General features: G+C 38.0%; 1 protein-coding gene across 1 annotated transcript; it reads left to right on the top strand.

Annotated features, from left to right (window-relative positions):
* Nucleotides 1-3662: 3662 nt before the first annotated feature.
* On the top strand, nt 3663-5228 carry LOC129775045 (zinc finger protein OZF-like). Its single transcript, XM_055779228.1, has 2 exons — nt 3663-3837; nt 4013-5228. The coding sequence occupies exons 1-2, from the start codon at nt 3703-3705 to the stop codon at nt 5225-5227; spliced, it is 1350 nt and encodes a 449-aa protein (XP_055635203.1). The 5' UTR covers nt 3663-3702; the 3' UTR covers nt 5228.
* The last annotated feature ends 8564 nt before the right edge of the window (nt 5229-13792 follow it).

The following is a 13792-nucleotide window of genomic DNA, read 5'->3' as shown; positions in this document are numbered from 1 at the left end:
TCAAGTTTGTATAAGACCAGTTACATTTTTCGTTGTTTTAGTTATTTGATCAATAAATCTGGAAAATATCGAAAGGAAATGTTCTCACAGAGTGAAAAAGGACAAATCAATGCATTTAATCAAGAAAATATTAGTATCAGAGAAACTGTTCATCGGTTTGAACGATCCTATCAAGCAGTGCTCAATTATTTGGCGAACCTCGATGATACGGTAAGAAGAAGATAGCTTCACGTAAACCGATAAGCGGGAAATAGTTAGAACAGCTTGAAATACCTCAAAATCTCTTATGCAAATAAAGCAATCTTTGAATTTAAAAGTTTCCCGGGAGGATACTTGACAATTGGTCAAGTTTTTCTAAAAAGTCCTTACATAAAGAAGACTAAAAACCAAAGATGGTTTTGCCTAAGCTCAGAAGAACGGACAGTGAGAGATGATATGTTATGACAAAAAATGTTTTCAAAATTGCTATATATCATAACGAAAATTTCTACAATGTTAGACGACATTTTTTACTTTTTACATTACTAGGTTATCTTTAGTGCGGGTACTGGTACAGTATTTTTCAACCGGGAACATTAGTGGAGACTCATGCATGGTTTGAGCAGGATTATGTGCAACCGGTAAACTCAAGATAGCTTTCATATCTTCAAATCCACTCCTATCGTTTTTGCGTAGATATCCTCGTAAGAAATTCACATTCCAGCAAGGCAATGCTGCTATTCATACCAGCAAGCAAACTAAGCAGTTGATTAAGGACCAAAATCTTGACTTATAGGACTGACCGCCTCGCTCTCCAGACTTGAATCCTGTTCAAAAACTTTGGGGGATCCTAGTACGTAGAATCTACGCTAAGGGAGAGCAGTACACCACGGTTTATGTACTCATGCCGCAATTTCGGAGATATGGGAAAATATCGAGAAATTAGTTCTACTGAATTTGATAAGTAGTACTTCAACACGAATTTTCCAGGTTTTTAACCAAAATGGCAAAGTTATCAATTATTGACATGTAAATCTGCCGATTATTCTGAATTTTTCATTGAAATTACTTATGAATTTTGAAATGGTCTTATAGAAACTAGACAGCTGAAATTGTCATATTTAAGCCCAATAAATAAACAAATGACACTTTTGAACGAAATTGACGTTGAATATACTCCATTATAAGCATTCAATAATGTATGAAAATATTTGTTGAAATTCTAATTGTTTGTGTTACAACGAAATATGTTCAAGGTGGTATATGCACAGAGTGTAGAGACATTCCAAGTTCAACAAGCTGTTCGCTAATAAGATCTTCTCCGAGTTTTTCAAAATTTTGTACATACGCTGGTGATAACCCCTAAATTACTATAGTCCCTGTAATAGCTATAATATAAGTACGCATCTAAAATAATTGACATTTTTTAATTTTTTGTCGTCAGATTTCACAAACAGAAAACGAATTCTAATTGACGAATCTACGCAAAGCTCTTTCAGGTCATGCGACACCTACATTAGATTTCAGAACCACAAAAGTGATTATGTTTGTTCCTTCTACGCACCTGAATGCAAGATTCGCTAGTGATTATTCCTTTTATTTATATTGAAACCCATTTCAACTACTAAATATCGTCTGAAAATGGTAAGAAAGTTAGATTTTTGTACATTTACAATTGTTTAAACACGCGATTGAACCAATATCATAGATAATCTTCGAAATTTTTATGTATGATAATGCATATAGGTTATGAGTACTAACTTCCGGACGATTTTCAGAAACTAATGCTGTGGATAATGGCGATGCAATCAATATCATATTAAGTTGGTTGTTATCATTGATTACGCAGTGTTACGTTTGGCCGATACGAGAAGGATCTGCAGTGTTTCAAGCGCAACAAATGCTACCCATCGTTTGCCTGGTAAAACAAATGTATATTACCAAGGCGTTGCACTATAGGTGGACCGCAATGTCAAAATTGCTGTTCGGCCATTGCTCGTGAAAAAATGAATCGTATCCTTTGGTGACAAATGCATTTGTTGGCAAAATAGCTGCTCGCGCTTTACTGTAGCTAGGTAATTTTCTGGATGTCTATTATAACAATTTCTCATAAATACTTCTCTTTTTTCAGATATCTACAATAAGCGGACGAATCATAACAGTGCAGAAAGGCGTTGTTAGTATATCTTTCTGCTTCTAGCCGCGTAGTCAATGCCTTTCTTTCCAAGTAAGATGTACTTCTGTTTGGTTCCCATCGGCGGGGAAAAGAGTACTATCTAGTGATCCCCGATTTTTGAAATTAATCGTTCATCAGCTAATCGAATAGTTTTCAGCAGTTTGTTATTCGATAATCGCCCCAAATAATCGATTAATCGATTAATCGCAACACTGAGAGACATAATTAGTTAGATTAATATTTCTCATTTGTTAGTAAGCCATACGGAATCAAAAAAGTATTCATTCCGCCTGAAAATCAATTATTATCTTTTACACTCCCCTGAAGTCGTAAACGAAGCTCAATTCGCGTTGACGACATTGAGCTTCGTTTACGAACTAAAGAGAGCGTCAAAGATAATGTTTGATTTTCAGGATAAAACTGCAGCGGTCGTACGTTTTTTTTCTCTCTGCGTTTGGATCGATTAATCGACGTAAATTAATCGTTCGCTTCGATTATTGGTTGTGCAGTATTCGTTCGATTAATACTCGATTTCTGTAGGAAGTATTCGATTAATCGATTAATCGAACGATTATCGGGGATCACTAGTACTATCAGCTTACGGCGATGATGACAAGAAATAACGCTGAGTGTAGCTACACTGATTTCGTTGAGGGAGGAGGAGAATGCTATGCATATCCTAGGAAAGAGATTACCATATCCAGAAGATCCGCAAAGGGCTGTTACATTGGTTTTGTATAAAGGCTAGAGCAAAAGGAGGTTGACAATGATTGCTACTGGTTCGTGTTTACTTTTCAAATTAGTTGTCTTTTGTGTTGCTGATTTGCCATATATTACAGGAAAGAAACCAGTTGCGTTGGATGTTTTAATCAAGAGAAATCCTGAGCCTTGAATTTTGTGTTTTTTGTTGTTTTGTAAACACCGTGGCAATACTGCTAATATTTGAGATATAAATTAGATTAAGAGAGTGCACTATTTTTCACGAATATATAATTGCTTATTTTTTCCTTCAGTTATTTTCCGCAGCGAGTTAATATGAAACCATAACCACACAACCAAACAAAAAGTAAATAATTTTGAAAGTTACGTCTCGCTACTAATCTCACGTCTTGTCATGAAAGTGTCAAGAACGAAACACCTATCGTTTCAGCATCTTGGTATATTACAACACTTATATCAATCTATTCTTCATGTTATGAATGAAACAATGTAAAATTATGATTTTCTAACGTTTTTATCGTAGAAAGAATACTAGAAACCGGGTAATCAGAAGAAAAAACTTGATTTTTCTTTATAATTTCACGAATTTCAAACCAAAAAAGCAAAACATCATTATTTTACTCGCTGCGCCATCTGATTGGAAATTTAACGTAGATTCATCAATTCCAAATACTGTTTATCCGAAAATAAGTAATATGTACTGATTATTTCTCTGAGCGTAAGACGGTCGTGTAACCACACCTTAAAATTCATACGAGCTGTCAGTGCATCGAAAAATCAAAACAAATTTTCAATAAAGTTTTTGATTTTAAAACGTTAGGGGGAATATGATGGATTCAGCTTGTAAAACAGAAGAACTTTTTATGTGTCGTGTCTGCGAGTCGCCGGATTTGTTGATCAATATTTTTATAAACGAAACTCATCAAATAGTTGAAAAGATTTGTTTCTGCGCTTCAGTACAGGTGAGATTTTCCCATAGAATATATGCGGATCAAAATGTTTTGTTTACTATTAATTTGAAGTACCAGAGCGGAGAAATGCACTGTAAAAATTCTTATCTTCAAGTGATATGTGCTATTTGTGCTCGAAAAGTTTAATTTATTTTATATTTTAAATCAAAAACATTTTTTTTTGCAGATATCCGAAAGCGATGGACTGCCACAGCATATTTGCTCAAGATGTTTTTCTGATTTGGAAGTTGCATATGCATTCCGTAAACGTTGCGAACAAAAAGATTACGAGTTTCGACATTTTGCGGAACTCAAAACAGAAGACTTCCCAACTGAAGCCGATTATTTAGAAGAAGAATCAGAAAATAACGATAACAAAGAAGAAATAGGAAATATCGATTATACAGAAGTACTAGAAAACGACGATTATGAGGAAGAAAGATACGTTCACGAGCCAATCCAGAATGAACAACAATCGACTCCTGAAGCTGAACCGAATGTTGAGTTGCTAGAACCGGATGAAACAAGTTTTGACTCAAAAGACTGCGACGATACATCTGAAAATGAGTCCTCTAAATCATACCAGTGCGAAACCTGCGGAGAGGTTTTTTCGGTAAGGCATGAGTATCACATACATATCAGAGTACACGGAAACAAGCGGTTTCAATGCAAAACATGCTTTAAATGGTTCTCAAGACGAAATAAATGTGCAGCTCATGAGTTGTCCCATTTGGGCATTCAAAAGCGATATCCTTGCGAGCAATGTCCACTGGATTTCAACTGTCGTCCGGCATTGGTTCGACACATTACAGGGGTGCATGAAAAGCGTCGAGATTTTATTTGCAAGCTCTGCGGCAAAAGTTTTGCCCAGAAAAGTGGACTTCAAACTCACCAATCTGTTCACAACGGAAAAACATACAAGTGTTCAAAATGTCCATCAACATACAAAGATAAACGGTTTTGGTTACGGCACGAACAGCTTCACTTGCCCTTTGAAGAGAGGGATCCTACACTAATATTCCAAACTCCCCCGCAAATAAAGAAACCAAGGAAATATGTTTGTTCTTATTGTGGTAAAATTTCGAACAATCAAATGACACACGTTGTGCATGAGCGATACCATTTGGATGAAAGGCCTTACCCTTGTCAAATATGCGACAAAAGATTCCGAAGTTCTTCTCAGCGCAACAAACATATGCGTATTCACACAGGCGTGAAACCTTTCAAGTGCGAAACCTGCGGATCATGTTTTCGGGAAAAATCCCACTTGACTACACATAATCTAACGCATACGCAAAAAAGAGAACACGTATGCCTGATATGCTCCAAGGCGTTTGCATTGAAGGCAACTCTCAGATCGCATATGAAATGTCATTCGGTTTTTGCTGAAAATAAACCATAAATCGGAGTGATATCTGTGTTTCTTTGTTTTATCCGAATGACCATCATATGGAAGAGTTTTCGGTACTTACGTATTAACGCCACGGGATTTTTATTATAAATTTATTTTTTCTTAATAACATTTATCCTGATGTAAATGTAATGGAGGCGGAGTCCCCATTATAGTGGATAAGGAACCGAGGCGACTTCTAGCCGCCAACGTGACACTATTCCGAATCGGCCGCCGACCCGCCGTCGCATGCGGTGGCCTTTTGCATATTCATGCTAACGCTCGTTCGGACCTAACCAAACGATCGTCTTCTATGTTTCAAATTAACCGAACAATCGGTGGAACACAGGTTTGCTTGTGAGAGCCCGACGCTTCCAACGGTGGGCTGGTAGCCGACTCGGATTGTTTAACACATTAAGGACCGCACGTTTTGGGGCAAACTTTACGCTTCATTTGTTCGGATGCTACGAATGAGATCGTTTCCTTCGGTGTGGATGAGACGAAGGCGAACCAACGGTAGGCCTTGCGAGATTCTTGGCAGACCATGGATTTAACCATCAAGTGTAGAAAATAACAGATGGAACACGAAACACGAAAAATCTCGTGAGCGGTCCGCAAAGTATTAACATTGACATTTTGGGGCCGCCTCTGTTCTTTATCCTCGTAACATAAGGACTTCGCGTCTATTACATTGATATCAGAATAAATTTTATTACGAAAAAAAACAACTCATAATAAAAGTGCGTTAATGCGTTAGTAACGTTTTTTTCTTTGTATGGTTGAGGATAAGGTCATATCTAAGCGGAAAACTTCAGATATCCGTCTGAGAGTTTTTTGAGCGATTGAAAGTTTTCCTCTGTTCCTGAAGCGTGTGATTTGTTTTCAAAATATGTTGCTTCAGTGTTTGTCGCTCCGCCTCCAGAAATGAGACAAGTGTGACGAGACTAACTATCGCGTGATAACCAACTTATCTGCCGCAGCTAAACTTTCTGAGATGATTGTGAACGAGGTTGTCTTCTTTCAACTTATATAGCTATATCTCACCAGTACAACGTGGCTTTATGCCAGGACCCTCGGTTAGCACCAATTTCCTCGAGTTCTCGTCGTTTTGTGCCAACCGCCTAGATCAGTTATACTCGATGTGCGGTATAGCAAGTTGCCTCATCTGTTACTACTTTCTTTTAAACTATTTTGCATACGTAACAACAAAACCATAAGAAATCATTACATATTTTTGTGACGTAGGGCTACGTCTTTCAGTAATGGTATCAAATCAGAAAACAGGGCACGTTTTCATGAAATAGAAACAGCAAATGCAGTGTTCGTTCTACGGATAATGTGGATAGAGAAAATTGAAATTGAAATTGAAGCTCCACCGGTTTCCATTTATTTTTTGAGTATAAACAAGCTTTTCGCGATTTCACAGCATTTACGATTCATCAGCCATCCAAGACCAAGAGTTTAGTTTAGTTTTCTTAATTGGTTTTCGAAGGCTAGAGATGATTGTATTGAGAAATTTCTAAACTACATAATTCAAACCATGATCAACATTATTCAAATCACAGTCACGCTCCAACAGTCTTTCTCAATGCTGATGTCAGACCAGCAGCATAGTGAGGGAACACAGCGGCCCACTAACATTGAGATTGTCATATTTGGGAAAACTACTCATACATACAATATCATACAATGTTCACTTTGAGCAGTTTATTCGTATTTAGATGTTCACTTTGAGCAGTTTATTCGTATTTCATTACCAGCCTCGCTCATTCTTTAGTCAAATATTTGCCTTGTCTGCTTTAATCGATGCAAAATGATCCACAATTGCACCTAAATGAAGATCTGATTCAGTCGGTCTTGGTTCATTTTAGTACGCAGATCATTTTCAAAAAATTTAAGCTTGCCGATGCGCGATCTGTGCCATTTTTACTTTAGTGTAAAGCAGACTAGCTGGCTCTTTCAATCCAGTACAAAAATTACTCAGGCTGGCCATAGTGCGGGGGAAAGAGAATAGACCTTTCTATAACTCATATATTGTCATATATTGTCGTATTCCACGAATGAGATCGTTTCCTTCGATGTAGATGAGACGAAGGCGAGCCATCGGCCAGCGAGGATTTAATCTTCAAGTGTAGAAAACACGGGTTATTTCGTAATTCATCCGTAACAGACGGAACGCGAAACACGAGAAATCTCGTCAGCGGTCCGCAATGTGTTAAGGTTTTTTTGTTTTTTGCATGTTTGGGAAGCTTATGCCCTCAGAAATGTTGTCCTAAAAGGAATCTTCGATATTTGATTTCGTTGGAAAGTTACAGTTACCAAAAGTATGAAGTCACCTCAAGGGATATAGTTTTTTTTATTTTTTGTTTTCTCGAAACCATGTTTTTTCATCTGGTGGTATCGATATCTCAGGATCCACCCGACCGACTTGGCTGAAATTTTTTATCAGCACATAAAAATGAATTATCGAAGGGTTACATAGCGGTTTTTTGATATTTAATTTTTTCGATTTCGATTTTTCGAGCTTCTAAACAGCGATTTTTCATGAAGAATAACACATTATCAACAAAAAAGGCCACCATTTTGGCAATTTTCAAAATTTCAAAAACCCCTATGTAACGCTTTAGGTATTGCCCTAAAGTTTCAAAATATTCGTTGGAATTCGCACTGCGATACCTCGTTGCTTCAGTATCGCTATATACGAACACTTCACTTTATTGCTAAGGGTGGGTTTAGACTAGGGATATATTCATGTGAAGAAATATGATGAGATTTATAGAAATCACATCAACCGTTTACACCCGTATCCGGTTCCATGCTGCTCGCTCTCAGCTCTCAAGAGCAAAAGGCAGACAATCGGATATCCCCGTCCGGGATATCTTAGGTAGCCGGGATCCTGATCTTCTGCTTCATCTATACCTGTTCCTCAGAAACGCCGATGTCAACGTTTAATGATGTTTCCTTCGTTGTGTCCCGTTTCATATCCCTCCTAGCGATCGATAAACTTTTACTTAGTCGCAGCAATACATACACACACTCTTTACAGATGCACGGGCCAAAGGTTGTGCAGTCCACTGATCATTCAACAAGAGCCAAAGGTTGTACCGCTCATGACAACTCTACACGAACTGATGATTGCGCCGGCTAGTGACCATTCTATCCTGGATTCCTCGAGTCGAGAAAGACGCACCACGCTAGATATGGGGTACAGACTAGGGAGCGTTGCTGATTAATGGTCAGCTGCATCCCAATAGGAAGTAGCCCGTGTCGGGCACACGTATAGAGCATCGAAGACTGCAACATACCAATAACACTTGTAATACTAACCTCGAGCCAACCGCGAGTAATCGGTTACATATTACTAACATAGTTGTAAGACAAAATATGTCAAAATATTGGACTCCCGGCCCCGTCAGGTTAACGCCACATGTGCCTTAATAAAAAATATATTTTGGGAAAAAAAAAAACCGTTTACATTCTATAATGAATATATTCATATCTTCGGTGAATTTATTCACCTGAAGTAGAACTGCATCCACTTTAGTGATTTCTCACCAGTGAGAAATTCAACAGCGTTTACATATGTTGAATTTATTCAAGTTATATATACCTCGAATAAGTGTATCATATTTATTCTCACCCGTTTACACCTATTTTCACGTGAATAAATCCATCTATAGCTATAGATCTCCCTAATGTAAACCCGCCATAACATCCGAAAAAAATCACCGGGAGTTACCGGGAGACCCTTACGTAGGATAGGGCGAAACCAATCAGGCGTAGAGGTGGAACATATGACCGGAATCTACGAACAAAAGTGATTCGAGCAGTCCACAAAAAATCTGGGCTCTTCTTGCGAGATTTGTCGAAAAAAATCACACTGAAACGCTGGACGTTTAAATAAAACCTGGTTGCTAAAACCTGTGCAAGGAAGATGTACGAGCAAGTGTTGACCAAGTACAGGGTGGGCCATTTAAAGTGGAAGCATCTGGCAACCCCATAACTTTTGACAGAGATGTCAGATTAACAAATGTCATACCGCGTTGGAAGCGTCATTTCAGTACAATTTTAACCATGGAACAATACACACCTAAAAAACGCGCTGAAATTGTTCAGCTGTACATTCAAAATAACTTCTCAATTGTGTTAACTGAACGTGCGTGGAAAAATAAAAATAAAGTTAAAACATCGCCTGGAGACAACACTATACGTCGATTATATGCCAAATTTATATCGTCTGGTGGTGTTGGTAATGCCAGTCATCTGTCCAGACAACGACCAAGACGTTTCGACGAGAATATTGATGCCGTTCGAGCCAGTGTTGCAGAGACTCCATCGACATCAGGTCGCCATCGTTCGCAAGAGTTAGGCATCGCTCGAACCACTCTCCGACGCATAATTCGTGTTGATTTGAAAATGTTTCCGTATAAAATTCAAATGGCTCAACAACTTAACCCATCTGACTTACCACGTCGACTTGATTTTGCGAAATGGACCAATAAATCGCACGGCCATTCACGACCTATTTCGGCGCACCTCCGCTCCTTTGTATTGGCTCCATGCATCTGTTTTACATTGCATGGAGGGGCGCCCAAACAGAATAAACTACTCATGATGAGTGTTTTTTACTCAATTGAAAGATGAAATATAAAAATTTGGAAAAATGCTATTCAAAATTCTTGGATTTTGGCGCCCCGGCAAATGCCGAGTTTACCACCCGCTTACTACGCTACTGCGTCAGACACAGCTGTTTTGCTCGATACAAAGGAAGAGTGTAATGGCGGGTTTACATTAGGGAGATCTATAGCTATAGATGGATTTATTCACGTGAAAATAGGTGTAAACGGGTGAGGGGTGAGAATAAATATGATATACTTATTCGAGGTATATATAACTTGAATAAATTCAGCATATGTAAACGCTTGTGAATTTCTCACTGATGAGAAATCACTAAAGTTGGATGCAGTTCTACTTCAGGTGAATAAATTCACCGAAAATATGAATACATTCATTATAGAAGTTCACGCTAGTGTAAACGGTTGATGCGATTTCTATAAATCTCATCATATTTCTTCACATGAATATATCACTAGTCTAAACCCACCCTAAGATAGGGTCCTATTATAGAAATCGAGGAAAACAGCTCGATTCGTTATTGTTGCTCAAACTTCAGGGGTGGCGTTGAAATATTTTGAAACGGGTTTGAAATGTTTCACAAAGTACTACAGAAAGGATCCCAAATCTTTTTTGAGACATCTGCTATGAAAATTTTAAATATCTGTATTTTCAAATATGTTAATATCGTTGTAATATTACTACGTACTAATATTCCCTTTTCGAATGAAGTTTATTAGACGTATGGTATGCATTGTTTCATGTGTAATAAAAACAAAATTCACGTATGAATTTCACTTTTTTTAGCAAAACAATTTTTTGTATATAATCTTCTAATTCATTCTAGCATGAAACAGCGAGTGGTTAGAGCTTAGAACTGGGAATGTGTGAACAAGGTTCAATCAGATTTTAATTCACTGCTCTATAATATATTACGTCAATTTGCGTAGTAAAATTGTTTGGGAAATTGGTAATAGAGTATTTGAAGTACAAACGACATTCCGTATAAAGGTTCAGAGTTGAGAAAATCTGTTTTATTTGAAAAAACCGTGACAATCAATTTTTAATATATATATTTAATATTACATTAGTCTAATATATATTGACATCTAGCTAATTGGACAGACCTGTAACGCGACACGAATAATTGGACATTTTTGCCTCTAATTGGACATTTTTGTAAACATCGAGTTTGGGACCCAATTTACGGCCCCAGATTGAGGGGCCGACACTATTTCACTGTCATCCCGAATGTCCAATTTCAGGTCACAATCGCCTCTAATGCAACACTGAGTACCTCGGTATATCTAATAGGGGTAACTTACTGTTTGTATCATAGATAAACACATACTTTCTGCCATTCTGAACCAAGATGCATGGGATGTCCCAGTGCATTAAGCTTCTCACTGAATTCCTCTCACTTTTCCTTAACCGGGATTCTATTTGAAAGCCTCGAGCAATGTCTACGAGCCGTTCAAACTGGTAGTGATTTGTTTTTTTTCTTCTTTCCACTCATTTCCAATCAATGAAATATGCGCTGGAAATAATTCCTGCATTGTAAATTTTAACATGATGGATATAAATGATTCTGGATTGAACACTTACCTTGTGTAGACTGTTCTGGCAGCACCGGGAAACAAATACTAATCAAAACAAACGAACGAATCAAAACATACAACAAAAGCAACAATCAGACCAGAACAAACTGCTCGAAAAAATATGACAGTTGTACCGATAGCTGTCACTCGCTCGATGCTATCGAATTGCTAGGTTTCTATAATAGTAAAATAGGGCTCTATTTTACTATTTTACGAGAAAAATTCTTATCGCCTCGATTTCTATAAAAGGGCCCATAAGTATGGTGCAATTTTGTTCGATGGAAGTTACGTGTCGGTTTTCATGCCGTCTGATGGAGAGTGATTCTGCATTTGTGCACCACATCATTTCTGTATCTGTACTGGGGTGTAAGTTTAAATTCCGAAAACGAAAGCGTTACGCTTAGGGTGTAAGGATTTTAGCGGACCATTGCCGGCTGAACGAAGTGGTATCACAAGCATTTTTGATTGATAAAATGATGTTTATTACTTATTGGCCTAAACACTTTTTCTGATAGCTCAAAAACTGCTTTCAAACCAAACTATTCAAATCAAAAAAATAAAATATTGGTTAAATCACAAAAATCTTGAAAGTTCATCGAAGTCAAGATTAGTCAGCGGTTGATGCCTGTCGTCGGATGGTCCTGAAAGCATTATAAATGTCGCCCTGACAAACGTCAGTTTCTATTTTCCTATTAAATAATCATCGAGCTTCAGCTTCGATCTCTACAAACAAGCAAGTGGTTAATCCTGGCCACTTAGTTCAAAGTTGCCTCAGGATAGCAGCAACTCAACCAAACCAAGGATCTGTCCGTGTTCTAGGATTGTCGTACGCTGGTGCCGCTGCCAGTACGCTTAATGATGATTTACCGTTTAAAGCCGAGAAATTGTTTGAAATTTCTCTGACATTGACATCATCAATCTGGCACGGAATGATCTTGGGAAACGATTTTCAGGAGGATCATTACAATAGCTTGAGCCCTAACTCCCCAATTTGGCTATCGCGATCCGAGGCCCATGCGACCATCGATTATTTCATCACTAAGGTCGAGGACATAGTGAACGCGATACGACGCGGGCGTGGGCTCGTTTGCGGGAAAGCTCTAAATATTATATTAAAATTCGTAACATCTACCTGAGGCAGTATCAGAGGACTGGCCTTCGGTTCTTCAAAACAAATTCAAACAATCTTTCCAAAATAATTCAAACCTGACTCGTGGAGCTTCGTAATAGTAACTTCTCGAGCTTGCTTCAGTCTCTTCCGAATTGTGCTCGTTCATTTTGGAAACTAGCTTAAGTTTTGAAAAGCAAACTTAGACCTATTCCACTGCTTATCCCTCTTATTTCGATTAGCAGTACAACAGATCGTTTGGTGACACCTGCAGAGAAGGCTAATGAGATAGACCTGCACTTCATCAACTCCCATAATGTTGGGCTGAACATTAATGATCCCTTTGAGATTTCCGTTTCAAATACAAATCTTCTCATTGATCAAAGTCAGCTTAATGTTTCAATTAATCAAGATATCACAGTTGACGAGCTGTTGGCCTCTCTGAAAATTTTCAAGAGTATGAAGGCCCCAGGTTTCGACAATACCTGTAATATGGAACTAAAGACATTGAGTAATAGATTGTACCATCACTTAGCATTGATATCCAATCAATACCTCCGACTTAGAAACAGCTGACAGTAGGTCAATGGGAAGATAGCTAGAAGGCATAGAAAGATCTTTCCCAGGTTTAAGGATTGGTATGACTTTAGCTATCTTCCAGCTTAAGGGAAAGTAACCAAGCTTTTTGAAAAAGCTATCCTTTCTAGACTGCTCACTATTACTGAGGAGAACAATGTTTTTCTTGAATAGCAATTTGTATTTCGAAAGGTCTATCGAAGATAATCAAAATGTATCTTTCCGATAGAATGTTCCGGATCTTCCTGAATGGCACGAACTCAGAATCCTTTAACATCAACTCTGTTGTACCCCAAGGAAGTATTCTTGGGCCAATACTCTTCAACATCTTCACATCAGACCTTCCTCATCTTCCGGATGATAGCGTTCTATCGCTGTTCGCAGATGACCCCGCGATCATTTACAAGGGTTGACCTCACCAGAGACAGCAAGCTGCTCTTTGGCACGCGTTTTATCAACAATTAACACAAAGTGCAATGCACTAATAAGGTCATTTTACCCCTCAATAAATCACAATTCGACTCTGTCACTGAAGAGCAAGCTTACTGTCTACAAACTAAACATCATTCTTTCCAGTGATTGTATATGGCGTGCCAAGCTGTGCAAATAGTCATAAACTAAGATTACAGAGAATCCAAAATAAAATTCTTCGTATGATCTTAAGGAGTCCACCTAGGACAC

Source organism: Toxorhynchites rutilus, chromosome 3 (assembly GCF_029784135.1).
Source record: "Toxorhynchites rutilus septentrionalis strain SRP chromosome 3, ASM2978413v1, whole genome shotgun sequence".
Classification (NCBI taxonomy): domain Eukaryota; kingdom Metazoa; phylum Arthropoda; class Insecta; order Diptera; family Culicidae; genus Toxorhynchites; species Toxorhynchites rutilus.
The sequence above is the reverse complement of the archived record's forward strand: the minus strand, read 5'-3'. Positions and strand labels throughout refer to the sequence as shown.